At 42.2% G+C, this 15,845-nt stretch overlaps 2 protein-coding genes across 4 annotated transcripts in view; both read left to right on the top strand.

Annotated features, from left to right (window-relative positions):
* Positions 1-162: 162 nt before the first annotated feature.
* On the top strand, positions 163-8,418 carry LOC115130225 (programmed cell death protein 6-like). 2 transcript variants are annotated; one of them, XM_029661143.2, is made up of 6 exons: positions 163-353; positions 3,159-3,220; positions 5,830-5,874; positions 6,788-6,946; positions 7,311-7,420; positions 7,763-8,418. In XM_029661143.2, the coding sequence occupies exons 1-6, from the start codon at positions 265-267 to the stop codon at positions 7,859-7,861; spliced, it is 564 nt and encodes a 187-aa protein (XP_029517003.1). In that variant the 5' UTR covers positions 163-264; the 3' UTR covers positions 7,862-8,418. The 2 variants fall into 2 exon arrangements, with proteins under 2 accessions (XP_029517003.1, XP_029517002.1); XM_029661142.2 differs by having other exon boundaries at positions 6,788-6,955.
* A 383-nt stretch (positions 8,419-8,801) lies between these two features.
* Positions 8,802-15,845, top strand: part of zgc:101569 (uncharacterized protein LOC449822 homolog) — a 27,760-nt gene continuing 20,716 nt past the window's right edge. For both annotated transcript variants that reach the window (XM_029661139.1, XM_029661138.2), the window contains exons 1-3: positions 8,802-9,125; positions 9,735-9,905; positions 14,409-14,506. In XM_029661139.1, coding sequence (XP_029516999.1) covers positions 8,972-9,125; positions 9,735-9,905; positions 14,409-14,506 — 423 coding nt within the window. In that variant the 5' untranslated portion in view covers positions 8,802-8,971. The remainder of the gene's footprint in view (positions 9,126-9,734; positions 9,906-14,408; positions 14,507-15,845) is intronic.

Below are 15,845 nucleotides of genomic sequence, written 5' to 3'. Positions count from 1 at the left end.
CACGCCACTTCGATACCGAAATGACTTTTTATTACTCTCATAACCTGCGACGTTAATCACTTTGTATTGAAGTGGCGTGAAAAGAGTGAAAGTGGAGTCAATTTCGAGTCACCCACTAAGGAGGTAGCCCTATGACGTTTCCACATTTTCTTACGGGAAGTGGTGAGTTAGTTGCCACGCCTCTGCGCGGAGAATGTCAGTGTCAGATTGAAACGAGTACAGGATACACATATTTTTCACAACACCAATTCTAAAGCTTTTAAAATGGCATATCATACAGGTAGTCCGTATAGAGGACAACCTCAACAACAACCGGCGACGGATCAAGGTTTTCTTTGGAATATATTTCAGAGGTGAGTGGAAAGACGTCTTTCGTGGCTATCGAAATAACGGTACTCCGCATTGATTTGAGCTTCATTTTGAAAACTGCTGCCACAGGGCATAATGGGCAGAGATTATAATACTATAGCAGTTTATGTTCGGTATGCATAAAAAGTTATTGTTTTTGTCTTAGTATTATAGCCGTGGTTCGGTGATTACATTTGACAGACTTATTTTTTGTTTTTCTTTAAGAAATTCAAATATCAGGATTTATTTTGCCTGTCAGTGTTCTATTTACTTTTGCATATGCCATTTTCCTACCACACACATACAATGCCTTGTTTTTCAATTGTATTCTATACAGTTACCAGTTACAACCAGTATAGGGCGTAGATATGATCAATGTCAGTCATGTAACGTTAGTAAATTATGAGATCATTTTAATTAGCTATCTGTTTCTATTGTGTTGGTGCGTTATTCTATTAAATTAGTTTTGAATACACTTTATTTTACAGGGACTGACAAGAGAGCAGACATGACAATCTACCACTACTTAAAACTGGCAAAACGTTGTAGAAAAAGAGGGGAAATGAGATCTTCCCTGTCTGTAGTATTGACGAAGATGGTTGATAAATGAAGATGTCCCACTCATGACCGTTTCTGAAAAAATTGTCACCGGTCTGTTAAATGGGTGGTTCTCCCATATTCACCAATGCGTTAACAGCTGGGCCTGGTCTTCTTAGTTCATTGACTGTATATCAACCAGAAGAAAGGAGTGAGTGAGATGTCTCGCTTCATGTTAGTCCCTGGTATTGAGTTATGTAATACTGCAGAGGATCCATGGTGCTCTGCTTTCTCACAACATTAAAATGTTGCAGGCGGCAAAACACTTTGTAAAACACAAAACACTTTGGAGAATAATTTATAAGGAGGCAAAACCTAGAAAACTTGGTCTTATCTGTCTATCAGTATTCCACACACTCCACACTTCAGAGGTGTACCTAGCCTGAGCTGAAGGAACACACTGGGGCTGGAACTAATGGAAATCCATTAGTCACCAGCAACCTGGTGCTTTTCTTAGCATTTTGTTAGGCTTGAGTCATAGAATGATCCTTTTCCACTCCGCCTATATGATCATTAGATTCCATGACATGATCCCATGACAAACAAGTAGTCACTAGACCTAAACAAAACTCACTAGTCCATGGTCATGTGGCATTACACTGGCATGTCAAATGTAGGCCAAAAAGGCTTGAGTTTACACAGGCTACCCAATTCTAACCTTTTGACCAATCACATCAGAACTTTTCACATCAGATTGTTTTCAGAGCTGATCTGATTGGTCAAAAGACCCATTGGTGAAAAAAAGGATCAGAATTGGACTCTGTGTAAACACAGCCAAATACATAGCCTAGAGTAGAACAGCAAAGGATCCATCTAGGCATAGATCAACATCTGATTCGTGACAAGACAAACAATTGCTTACACTGTCTGCCATCAGTGAGTAAACAAATGTTTAGGATAATTTTGTCTGAAAATCGGCTTTGTGTTCAGAAGAGCTACCTCCACTTCCCCCTACCATGAGAGCCAGCATGAGATAAGCTGCTAAACCATTTGACTGGAAAACTAAGTTCCGCCAGGCATGTCATAACTTGAATAGCTCCATAGGAAAAACTGAGACATGCTGTTGAAATGTTACGATTCCAATGGCTGGTGTGCTGCTTGTAGTACTAATGTGTACAACTAATGTTTGGGATTTGTTCTGAGCACCATTCAGAAAATGGGACGATGGTTCTGCTTAAGGCCAGGGAAAGCAATTTTAATGATGCACTTTCAATTCACCTAATTTTATGTAAAACCCAGTGAGGTAAGTCAAACCTGAGGATGGGTAACAAAGTATGTGAGATTGAGCAGTGAGACACACATACGCACAGCACAGACTCTACTCTAAAAGTGTTTGGTTAAGGTTAGGTATGTCCACCGTCTGACCAAGCACTCCATTTCTTTCATTCTGGAGGAAGTCACAAAGCGTGCCTTCATGGAAAGTCAGGTTTTGTATTTCTATGTGGCCTGCAGTAGGGTTGGTGTGTTGTTGGTAGGTTGGTCTAGGGAGGTTGCTAAGGAACATGTGAGTCATTGGAGGATTGTGCTACATTTCACAGAGGAGGTTATTCCAGAACTGGAAGGCAAGGCCTCTAATTTGTGTTAATGTTCAACTCTCATAAAACGTCTCCCACGTCTAAACAGAACGACTGTACCATTGTAATACTATTCAATTGGAACACGATTTTAAAAATTAGGCTGATTAGTTTGTGAGGTTACACTTCTATAACAGATGGACTAGCGCATAGCTTTATACTGAAAGGCAGTGGGTTCTGAGATTGTACAATAGAACGCAATAAGATATTTATGTGTATTGTAAATTCAAAGCAAAAAAGTTTATTGCCTCTCTGATCTATTTTCTCTTGATGAAGAAAGTATCTGAAGTCTCCTTTCTTTGGCATTGCACTCAATATACAGTATTAGCTAGCCTGATCCCAGATCTGTTTGTGCTGTACTGTACCCAACTCCTATGCTTGTCATGCCAAACATGTTGGCTAGTTTTGGTTTCACTTTTCACTGATCTGTGATGTTGGGGATGGTGGCGAGTGTAAAACGACCACCATCCCCACAAGTCATCGTCCTGTCCCTAGCCCAGCCCGCACACTCCCATTGAATGGAGTGTTTAGATCCTGACAAGGGGCTTACAGCGTAGCGCCGGTAGGGTTTCAGCTGGGCTGCATTGTGTGTTTGATACAGTCTGCCTGTCTGTATCTAATTGTGTGTTTCCTCCCCAGAGTGGACAAGGACAGGAGCTGTGTGATATCAGACACAGAGCTCCAGCAGGCCTTATCGAACGGTACGTCTCTTCCTTCTCCTCTAGACCTCAACGCCTCCTCCTCTAATTTCAACACCTGGCGAGGGACAGAGAGAAGCTTGCTGAGGAGAGTTGGTGGTCTGAACTTGAAATTGACACAGACGTTTTGTTTTTACCTCAAAAAACAGATGGAAAGGTTGTCTGGTGACAAAGGGAAAGTACTTCCTGAATGAGACAGGAAATGGCTGACGACATGTGCCACCTGATAATTAACTCAACACCCTTTTGTTGTTGAGATATGACAGAGCGGAGTGGCTTAGCCAACGCCACAAGCACAACATGACATTAGTCTTTCCACTGGGCTGGATGGCGAGATATGCTCATGATTGAATCAATGCTATGAGTGAACATCGTGTTTTGTAGCTTAGTGCGCTAGTTACTAGAGTACAGCACACCAGACGTTGGGATCATCTTTACAACAAACATGTATTCTGTACCTCAACATTTTGAATTGGTCAAGGTCTCTCTGCGGAAAGGGTTTTGAAAGGGTTTGAATGAACATTCTTCTCTGAAACAGTTTTTTTTTTACACTGTGAAAAAGTGTTGAGGCCCAAGAGCGATGAAAGGAGCAGTTATCTGGTAGTATCCCTGGTTCAGAATACTGATGACCCAAGCTGTGTGGAAGGCAGGCAGGCAGGCGCAGTGTTCACACAGTCAGTCCAGTCGTGTTCATTAGTAGGGCTGTGTCATGATTTGGCTGTGCCAGTGAGACTGTGTGCAGGCTGCTGACTGAATGCAAGCTGTGCCCTGTTCTCGGCCATGCACTTCACTGACCATGCCCACGGTGCTGTCACTAGATCACGCTGACACCCCCCCAGACCTCTGTTCCCTCTTTCCTGATTCCCCCCCCCCCTGCTCTTTTCACCTCTCCATTCTCTTCTCTATCCTGTCCTCCTGTCTTCCCACTTCTCCCCTCACCCCTTCCCTTGATATCCCTCTCCTCCCCTCAGGCAGACTGTGTAGTGTTACCACTATAAGCTGTTGCTCGTTCTCTCGGGGCTGACGTCCTCTCTCCATCAGACCCTGTGACAGTGCCGCTCCCTGATGAGAAACAGATGGCCCCTGTTGTACATCGCCAGTCTATCAATAAAGGGAATCTTTTATAGGTGTCAGGGTCTTTTAGCTAGCGCTCCATATTAACGGTCCTCTGAGCCCCCGCTCTGCACCAACCACCTGTCAAAATGTGCCTCTCCTCCCCGACTGAGATTAATGTGCTTTGATTTTATTTTATTTTTTTCGGAGCAACCAGCCAAGTAGTTGCTGAAATCGGCAGCATTGCATTCACTGTGCTGAGTAGATAAAATGGCAAATCTACGTGCCAAGGGAATATAGGCCCATCTACTAATGGGAAAAACTCCCACATTGACTACTCCTGAATCGCCTCATGAACATTTTTCAAAAGGCAGAATAATAACACAAAACAATCATGTATGGCTTTGACAGCAACGGGGCAGATTGTCTGGCATCTGTGGAGAAGAGGTTCCCTGGTCAGCACCCTGCCTGTACTGCATGTAGGACAGGGGTGAGGGGAGGGGAACTGGTGGTCATTTTCTATCTCAAGGTTGAGCTCAACCTTGCACATGCTGTTTTAGCCTGCCTGGAGCAGTTGGTAGTAAGTGAATGAGTGTGTGTATCTGTGTGAATTCAAACCTGTGTGAGGCCTTTTCGAGGTGTGTGTATGTGTGTTAGAGCGCTCTCACTAAGCCTCTCCTGTGGGGCGCAGTTTTGCGGTCACCCTGTTTTTTTCTTCCATGTGCCACTCCCTGTTCCAACCTCGTCATGAGTGGGCACTGGGCAGCGCAGTGAGAAGGTCCAGTGTGTGTGCTGGACAGAGGAAGCTTTGTCTCACAGGCCGAGCGGGGGCAGCCTCGACACACACGCAAACACGCACACACTCCTGTGGTACCCGTCTGGGGGCTTGACCAACAGACAGGGCACCTCTCTCGGACATGGCCGGTCACTGTTGTTGACCTCACAGCTGCTGGAGAATGGGGAGTCTGGCTGGAGACCTGACCATTCCTCTCTCTCTTCTGGGTGTAGTCCAGACTCTTCATGTCTGTTCCTTGGCCCAGACCAAATCCCAGCCAGTCCCACCCAGCTGTAAAACTAGCCCAGGTCAGAATAAGGAGGCAGAGCGGCCTGAGTGGGAGACATCTGTTCGAGGCTTGTCGTTGCAGAGGAAAGGCTTAATGTGAAAAGTGGTTCACTTTACTGGACTGCAAAGCCTCCTCTATCTCTCGCTCTATCGCTTTCTCTCCCCCCTCAGAACAGTGAGAGTGAAAAGGTTGAGATGGTGAGTCAGCAAGGTTTAAGAAAACCTGATAAATCTCCAGCAGTTCTCCTCTGTTACCCAAAATACTGGCTTGGTAAAAAGAATACCCAAGATAAGAACAGAATGGTTGCTTAAGTCCTCCTAACTCTTTACTTGGCCTATTTCCCTCTTCTTCTTGTTCTGTTATAAATAGCCTAGTTCATTAAATTCCAAATGTATTAATTAACTTGGCACAGCCGTCCTGTGCAATTTAACTTTTTGTGGCAGAATGTCTTAGTCATTGTTGTTCAACAATCTTTTCTCTATCTTCTCTCTGTAGGTACATGGACACCTTTCAACCCAGTGACAGTCCGATCAATCATATGTGAGTATTTGTCCCTCTTTGACCCTTGACACACAAACAAACTTGCACAATGACAAGCCTATATTGTTCTGACCTGGTGTACTACCATTGTTTTATACGTTATCCCCATAGCAACCCTTTTCATTAACGTTGGTGCACAGTGACACATTTCAACCCGTCTCCCCAGTTAAGTGGAAGCATGCAGCTATTGGTGAAAGGGGGAATGAGGAGCATTTCTTTCTAACAAACAGGAGGTGTTTTTATTTTATTTCTTAAGGCATCTATCTATAACCATCCACTGACTATTGATTGGCTTACACACTTACCCTTTCACCAGCTGGAATCTGCTTTAGTCCAAGTGTAGCTGAATATGAATAGAAAAATATACTAAGAAGATACAACTAGTTTTATATTTAGTGCTATTATTTTGAATCTCAATAATCCACCATTGCTTCCCACTCTGACTGTACTGTACACGGTAAATCAGTTGTATTCAAATGGCCATCCAGCCGACCAGCCCTGGGCCTTCCATGCGATGAAGCATTTTGTTAGGATGTAATTGGATTAAACCGCAGGGGAAAGTTCAAACGGGCAAGATTTCTTTAACTCTGTGTCATAACAGATGCTATGGTAGACCTTAGTCCAGTGTGTTGACGTTATGCCTTCTAGCATTGAACTACACTTCCCAGCTGTCCCTTCTTCTTAGGTGGTGTTTCTCAGGGGTCTATTCAGTGTGGTAACATTTCAGAATTATGAGGAGAGAAATATAATGAATAAAGTTTACATGGTGCCTGATTCTATAAGACTAAGACAGAAAAAACATACATATTCTACAAAATGCATTTCTATTTGAACATTGTTTTGTAACATTGCACCCTTCTGAACAGACCTCTTGCTCTCACTCATATCTTCTCTATTGACTTCCTTCTTCCAGCCATGTTTGACAGGGAGAACAAAGGAGGGGTGAACTTCAACGAGTTTGCCGGAGTGTGGAAGTACATCACGGACTGGCAGAACATCTTCCGCACCTACGACAGAGACAACTCGGGCTTCATCGACAAGAACGAGCTTAAGCAGGCACTGACTGGATTCGGTGAGCAAAGTATGCCTTCTCTATTTGACCATACTGGTGGCGGGCCAACCGTTATACCAGTTACATTTATTTCTGTGGTTCACAAGGTCAGATCCGATATTCTAATGCCTTTCTGTAAGATCAAGTAAGGTCAACATGGATGAGCCTGGATAAAGATATGTGCCAAAATAGTTGTGTAGATGCATGACAATATTAATTGTTCGCCTCGCATGCATGTTGTTGTTTTCTACCCTTATTGAAATGTAGTAGTTCTTAGTCCTGTATGTGAAGTAAGCAGGTGAAAGCCCTATGCATGTTACAAATTGGTTAAGGGTTGTTGAACAGATGTGTTTCTGTGATGTTGACTATTTTCTATCCTCCTCAGGATATCGCCTCTCTGACCAGTTCTACAATACTCTCATAGAGAAGTTTGACAGGCAGAGGAAGGGACAAGTGGCCTTTGATGACTTCATCCAGTGTTGTATCGTTCTACAGGTAACCGTCCTACTGGGCTTTCTGTGCACATAGCACAGGTTATGTAGCCTACATTGTTTTGTCAAAATATTGTGTGTACAGTATATACAGCCCATGTTGAAATTGGACTTTGTGTTGGCTCAGTATGGTATTTTGGGCTGGTTTCTCAGACACAGATTAAGCCTAGTCCTTGACTAAACTCTTTCAATGTAGAATCTCAATTGAGAATGCTTTTTAGTCCTGGACTAGGCTTAATGTGTGACTGGGAAAGAGGCCATTGATGTTTATTTACCAAAATGGCATCTGTACTGGCTAGTATGTCTAAGTCAAGATCTACTGTAAAATGTTCTTTGTCACTTTCAGAGGTTGACCGACGTGTTCAGGAGGTACGACACAGACCAAGACGGCTGGATCCAGGTTTCTTATGAACAGTATCTATCCATGGTTTTCAACGTTGTATAGTAGATCCAACAGCACAACTGGACACAACTGTGCCAAAGCCAAATCCTTCCCACCTCCACGTGTCTTCCTTGATCAAGATGACTGGGACTCTGGGATAGGATATAAAGACATTATGTTCTGTCTGTCATTGTTCATAATGTTTGTTTAATGTCTGAATCTTATCTTGATAATGAATATCTGTGTTTAAGGTAAACCTGCATTGTACATATCATTTAGGACAAATAACCGCATGCTTCTGGGGGACTTTTGCCAATGTTCAAAGCATACACTCTTAATCTCAGATCTATTTTGCTGAAGTCATGTTTACAAATACTGTGAAAGCAGGTTATGGTTGGGCACAAAGCCTGCTTTTAGATTCACTGACATGCCAGCTAATGCCATATTTGTAAAGACATATATTTTTAACCAGCAAATCTATAAAAAAAAGTTAGCCTGTTATTATTTTAGGTGGAAGAAGAGTACGCTTTTGTATCATTTATTGTTTTGTGTGCATGATGCCTTAAACTGTATAAATGCAAGAGGAACCTCCTTTTATTAAAAAAGAAACCTGAAAAAAAGTTGTGAGCTCTGAATTTAATGTGTGGTGGAAAGACCTAATCGTTTGCTGTAGACAGACACAATAGTATAAATTGTTACTGTATACAATTATTGACTGAAGATGGATAAATACAATTGTCATGATTTGATGATAACATAATCATTTTCTGGGAAGAGGTAGATTTAGTCAAGAGAGGCACTGACCTTCTAACTAACACCTATTAATCTGTGCTTAAGAACTTTATTTTCTACAGAAAATGTACCTCTGTGCGGGAATGTGCAACTGCAGTGCAAGAAATGGCTCAACTTTGCCCTCTCCTGTCTGCACTTGTGTTTAACACCCCTGCATGCTCCAATCATGTGCAGAACCTTACTTACAGTTTTCCTTGTTTCTGGGGGGGAACTTGCAAGGTGCTGCACATTATTAGTAAACATTGGAACGTTTGTTGATGGGTAGACATTTTTATTTTCTTTTGTTTGTAGGTGTGCATAAGGGACATTCACTTTTGAATTAGGGCTACTTTAGTTCCTGTAAGCTTCAGACGTTTCTATTTGTGCTTGTCAATCACAACTATGACTCTCCGAGCGTGTCCGCGTACGACACGTGCTTTGTTAGCTAGAAATCTGAGCTGGCGAGCTGCTACTGCCCTAGTCCGGTTACTTGGAAAAAAGTATTCTGAGAAAAATAGCCCTTACAGCACTACAGCCGGAAAGGAATCAGAGAAAGGTAGTACGTCGAAGAACACAGTTGTCATATGCAATGGCATAGCTCTGGCAGCCGAGGGCAGCAAATACTTGCTTTCAGACCAGACCATGGACATGCGGCAGAGTGGAATGTGGAGCCTAGTATATTCATAAAATATTTGAGACATATATTTCTCAAAGCATGCGCCATTATGTATCACTTTGTTACAAAACATGCATTTAGGATATGTGGATATAATTTGTGTGGAGTTATGCACACTCAATTTACTGTCCTTGACTTCCAAGGACTTCCAATTGGAATATGAAATTGTAGTCAATATTGAATAACGCGAAGTCACACTTTCATATACTATATTATATGGAATTGTGTTTTGGCTCTCACACTGTTTACTTTGTATGATTGTAGGATGGGTGGGGTGATGTTGCATCTCTCATCTCTTTTGTTGAAGTTATTTTGGATGCAACTACCTTGATTTCGGTCCCTTTTTCTTACCGTAAATATGTCAAGTCAACTGTACGCTCTCTGCCACAGAGCTTCATCCTCAGCCATGATCTATTCCAGTCCCAGCTTTGGGGACATTTCTTTCTAAGTGCTGCGGTCTCACTTCTCTTCTCTCCTATTGTTGTGCAGTCGCCGGGCGGACTGTGGTGAAGGAGAGGAGGGGGTCAGTGGTCACCGTGGCGATCAACCGGCCCGAGGTGCGGAACGCGGTGAACCAGGAGACTGCTGGACGGCTGCTGGACGAGCTCACGGCTTTCGACAGCGACCCCGCCCTGACCGTAGCAGTGCTGCATGGCAACGGTTAGACAGACACCTTGCACACTACAGACAGGAGCTCAGCAAAGCCTCTGATGGCAGGTCAGCAGTAGCCTGGTCCCAGATCTGTTTGTGCTTTTGCCTACTCCATTGTCAAGTCAAACGTGTTTTGCATGATAATTCCAGAAAGAGTTGGCAAGAGAGCAGAAACTGACTGGCATCTAGGCTAGGTCAGCAGGTTAATGTAGCAGTTGCTCATGGTCACATGATGAGGTAGCCCGCCTGGGACTTCAAAATCTGCCAGCCCTTGGCCCAAGAGGGAATTTCTTCTTGGACCAATAGTTAAGATGTTGGTTTCTTCTGCAGTAGACCTTGGTTCAGATCCCGCCCATGACATTAGCACATAGAGACAAGCAAAGAGGGTCTCTATGACAACACCAGAGACATGGCTGATGATGATATATTGCAGTAGTAGGCAACTAGATTCAGCCACAAGCCGATTTTTGTCGTAGCGGATGGTCGGGGCTGGAACATAATTATAATAATGTGTACACTGCAAGTTGACCACAACTAAGCACAAAAATAGATTATTTTTTAAATACAATCATTTTATACATTGATACACGATCACATACAGTACCTTCAGAAGGTTTTCACGTCCCTTTACGTTTTCTACATTTTGTTGTGTTACAGCCTGAATTTGAAATGGATTCAATTGAGATTTTGTGACACTGGCCTAAACACAATACCCCATAACTTCAAAGTAACTTTTTTTCATTTTTATGCATATTAATAAAAAATTAAAAGCTGAAATGTCTTGAGTGAATAAGTATTCAGTCCCTTTGTTATGGCAATCCCTAAATAAGTTAATGAGTAAATATTTGCTTAACAAGTCACTATGTTGCATGGACTCACTCTGTGTGCAATAATAGTGTTTAACATGATTTTTGAATGGCTACCTCATCTCTATAACCCACACATACCATTATCTGTAAGGTCCCTCAGTCGAGCAGTGAATTTCAAACACAGATTCAACCACAAAGACCAGGGAGGTTTTCCAATGCCTCACAAAGAACGGCACCTATTGGTAGATGGGTAAAAATACAAATAAAAAGCAGACATTGAATATCCCTTTGAGCATGGTGAAGTTATTAAATACACTTTGGATGGTGTATCAATACACCCAGTCACTACAAATATACAGGAATCCTTACTAACTCTGTTGCCGGAGAGGAAGGAAACCACTCAGGGATGTCACCATGAGGCCAATTAAAACAGTTACAGGGTTTAATGGATGTAATAGGAGAAAACTGAGGATGGATCAACAACATTGTAGTTACTCCACAATACTAAGCAAAATGACAGAGTGAAAAGAAGGAAGCCTGTACAAAATACAAATATTCCAAAACATGCATCCTGTTTGCAATAAGGCACTTAAAGTAAAACTGTTGTGTTGGATGGGGGCAAGTACAACACAACACATCACTGAGTACAACTTCATATTTTCAAGCATGGTGGTGACTGTCATCATGTTATGGGTATGCTTGTCATTGATAAACATTTATGGAATAGAGCTAAGCACAGGCAAAATCCTAGCGGAAAACCTGTTTAAGTCTTTCCACCAGATACTGGTAGACAAATTCACCTTTTAGCAGAACAAAGACCTAAAAGACCAGGACAAATATACACTGGACTTGCTTACCAAGACGGCAAACAATGTTCCTGAGTGGCCTAGTTACAGTTTTGATTTAAATCTGCTTGAAAATCTATAGCAAGACTGAAAAATGGCTGTCTAAAATAATGTGCAAATATTGTACAATCCAGGTGTGCAAAGCTCTTAGAGACTAATCCAGAAAGACTCACATCTGTAATCGCTGCTAAAGGTGATTCTAACATGTATTGACTCAGGGGTGTGAATAGTTATGTAAATTGGATTTAGGTATTTCATTTACAATACATTTGTAAACCTTTCTAAGAACATGTTTTTTATTATGGGGTATTGTGTGTCATTTGTGTGAGAAAAAAATTATCCATTTTGAATTCAGGCTGTAAACAACATGTGGAATAAGTCACCGGGTATGCTTTCTGAAGGCACTTTTTTATTTTTATTTGTGGGAATACTTCAGAACAGATTTCCTCAATTTAACACATTTTAGCTGAATTCCTGGTGATTTTAGTGTTTTTTGACCCAAAATTAATATTATTTTTTTTATTTAAAAAAAAAACCGCTCGCAGGATGGTTTTGGCCTGTTGCGGACACCTGATGTATTTTCTGTCCACGGCTCACTAACAGTTACACGTACAAAACATGACATCCCACTCTCCCCCAGACATACAGAACAGTAGACAGCAAACTCATAGAGATGCAATTACACCCCTTTTATTGGATGGAAACGGTATATTTTGTATGTCTTTGACAACAGAATGCTAATAAGGACATTTACATTCAGGCTATTATGATATTTACAGTGCCTTCGGCAAACATTTCTAAAAACATGTTTTCACTTTGTTATTATGGGATATTGTGTGTAGATGGGTAAAAAATAATCATCCATTTTGAATTCTGCCTGTAACACATCAAAATGTGGAATAAGTCAAGGGGTATGAATACTTTCTGAGGGCACTTTATATATCTTATTCCTACATAGCAAGGTGTTCATAATAACCCCTTAAGAACATGACTTCCTTATCATTTCGGCAGAATATAATTATGTGGGCGGGCTCCCAATAACACACTATAAACAGTCACCAATTATTTAGATATCCTTAATTACACATGTAGAACAATGCTGCCCAATCAGCTGGGGCGAGAGATCAAACTCACTTTGAATCATTTCGCCCGGCTAACTGCAGGCGCTAGAAGCCATGAGTGGGAATCACATCCTCCACTCCTCCTCCTCATCCCCCGTTCACACTGCCTAATTAGCCCTGATTTAACAGCATACAGGAGATGGGCTCACAGGGGTCCTGAGAGCCAGCCATGACGGCCGCCGCGTCTGTATTAACATATGTATGCTCACAGCTTCCAGGGCCCTGCTCTGTGTCAACCAGGGAGCGAGAATTATACACACTTAATACCTCTCCAAAAGATCATCTCACCCCATCCAAATGAACTCCCACAATGGAAATGATTTTTTCAACCAGGATCAATTCTCCTCTCTTAGAGTGTAGCGTCGGCAGAGAGGCTTTATGTTAATGCTTAAACACCTCAAAGCTGTAACCTAGAAATGACGGCTGCTAAATGCCGGTCGCTTCGGCGCTGAACTGAAAATAGTGTGTCGGTAATTGCCTTGTGTTATTTGGCTTAACTTTGACCAACGTAATGAACGAATCTGGCAGAGTGCACTTGGATTCCTGTGCTGACCATCGTTGTTAATTGGAGTGTAAATCCAGTTTGTAGGTTGAAATGTGGTACTGCCCTGGTAAATACTAATCTCTCTACTTGTGGAGGTGACAGCTAGACATGTCCAGTCTGGAATACTAACAGTGCAGCCATAAGGAAGCTATTTGGTCCAAATTAGTCCAAAACATGATCATTTTCATCGCCATTTTGGGAGAATTGTTTCAGTACTTTTCACTAAATTATGAGTAATTACCTCTGTTATAAGAATTTTGAATCTGTTGGCACATATTTTGAGTTTTTTGGAATCGTATTTCTCTGTTTTTATAGTAAGGGGGATGGGGGAATCTGAAGGTTTGCTAACTGCTGAAATAGCTGCAAAGGTCACTGTTGTAGCACCTTTCAATGAGGCCATTTTATCCCCATTGTAGAGAACATACGATAAAGTGTTGTCACGTGAGGCCAAATCCAAACTTGAGATATGGGTATGTTACTTCAACTTTTCCATTAATATCAATAATAAAATACTTTTTAAGGGCTTTTCCCAAAGAGTTGTGTGCACTGCACAATTTGCATATTGGTTTTAGCTTGTTTCTCTGATTCTAAACTCACCATGAAGTTACAATATGCTCTCATCAGTTTTAAAAACAGAAAACGATATCATAATATCTCCTGATATAGTCCTTTTACAATATGTCTTCGTACAGATTCAATCAAATCCAGAAAGCACCGGCATATAATTACACAGACACAGCCTTTTAAAGAACACTCCTCCTCGGATCCACTGCTGCTGTAATCAAGCCAGTCTCAGTGGAGGGGTGTTGTAGCACATTTCTCATCCTCAGTCTCATTACAGTTAGAAACAGAGCGGTCACACCATTTTACAGCCCTCCGCCTCAGCGCCTGTGACTTAGTGTTTGTAGGCCTCCTGGGTAATGTTGTAATTACCACATGAATCCAATGGAAGGGGCTTTGGTCAGGGTGCGTTATTCTACCATTAATGAGAGCATTGTGCAGTAAAGAGAGACTGAGCCCACGCCAAGAGCAGAAAACCATTTGTGTGCCAGCCAGCCATATTTCCTCATTCATTTCTAAATTGCAGCCCTGCCTCTCTTCTTCAAGTTGTTGTGTTTTTTTTCATCCTCGTCATTTTCCCTTCCTCTTCAGTTGCCAGCTGCCATACTTTGTAATTTTGTGGTCTCTTCCAGGAGGGAATTTCTGTGCTGGTTACGATCTGAAAGAGCTGGCCCATCACACTGCCTCCCTCAAATTGGAGCAAGATGTCACCAAAGGTCCTGCTCCTATGGTGCGCGCATCTGCAAAAACCTTCCTTGACTTTGCATCACCCTCACACGCGATCAGTGTGCACAGAACTGTTGATGACTGATAACACACAACCTAACTTTCAATGTATCTGTTTGTCATTATTGACCCTTCTGTATGTAAATAGTTCAGTTGTGGTATGTCTTTCATACAGTGCCTTCAGAAAGTATTCTTACCCCTTGACTTATTCCACATTTTGTTGTGTTCCAGCCTGAATTCAAATTGGATTAAATTTCTCCCATTCTTCCTTCCAGATTTTCTCAAGCTCTGTTAAGTTAGATGGGGAGCAGCGGTGAACAGCAATCTTCAAGTCTTTCCACAGATTTCCAATGGTATTCAAGTCTGGGCCACGCAATGACTTTCACATTCTTGTTCTGAAGCCATTCAAATTTTGCTTTGGCTGTATGTTTGGGGTCATTGTCATGTTGGAACGTAAATCTTTGCCCCCCAGTCTGTTGTTTTTACTCTGAAGCAGTTTCTCATCAAGGATTTGCCTGTATTTGGCTCCATTCATTGTTCCCTCTATCCTTACCAGTCTCCCAGTTCCTGCCGCTGAAAAGCATCCCCATAGCACGATGCTGCCACCACCATGCTTCGCAGTAGGGATGGTGTTAGACGAGTTATGAGCTGTACCTGGTTTTCTATAGACATAGCGCTTTGCAACATTTTTGTCTCATCAGACTACATCATCTCTTGCCTTATGCTCTCAGAGTCTTTCACGTGCGTTTTTACCAACTCCAAGCGTGCTGTCATGTGCCTTTTTCTCAGGAGTGGTTTCCACCTGGCCACTCTCCCATAAAGCCCAGATTAGTGAAGTGCTGTAGAGATGGTTGTCCTTCTGGCAAGTTCTTCCATCTCAGCCAAGGAACTCTATAGCTCAGAGTGGGCATTGGGTTCTTGGTCACCTCTCCCTGACCAATGTCCTTCTTGCCCAGTTTCTCAGTTTGGTCGAACGACCAGCTCTAGGCAGAGACTGGGTAGTTCCATATTTTTTCAATTTCGCAATGATGGTGACAACTCTGCTCTTGGGAACTTTCAACACTCTAGAAAATGTTTTATACCCTTCCCCAGATATGTCTCATCACAATTCTATCTTGGAGATCTACAGACAGGTCCTTGGACTTCATGATAGTTTATGCTCTGACATGCACTGTCAACTATGGGACCTTATATATACAGGTGTGTTTCTTTCTAAATCATGTCCAAGCAATTGAATTGGCCACAGGTGGACTCCATTTTGAATTTGGGCTGTAACACAACAAAATGTGGAATAAGTCAAGGGGTATGAATACTTTCTGAAGGCACTGTATATAATCTGTTAT

The sequence above is a fragment of the Oncorhynchus nerka genome, linkage group LG6 (assembly GCF_034236695.1).
Source record: "Oncorhynchus nerka isolate Pitt River linkage group LG6, Oner_Uvic_2.0, whole genome shotgun sequence".
In the NCBI taxonomy this organism is placed as follows: Eukaryota; Metazoa; Chordata; class Actinopteri; order Salmoniformes; family Salmonidae; genus Oncorhynchus; species Oncorhynchus nerka.
This window is presented reverse-complemented; position numbering and strand designations above follow the sequence as displayed.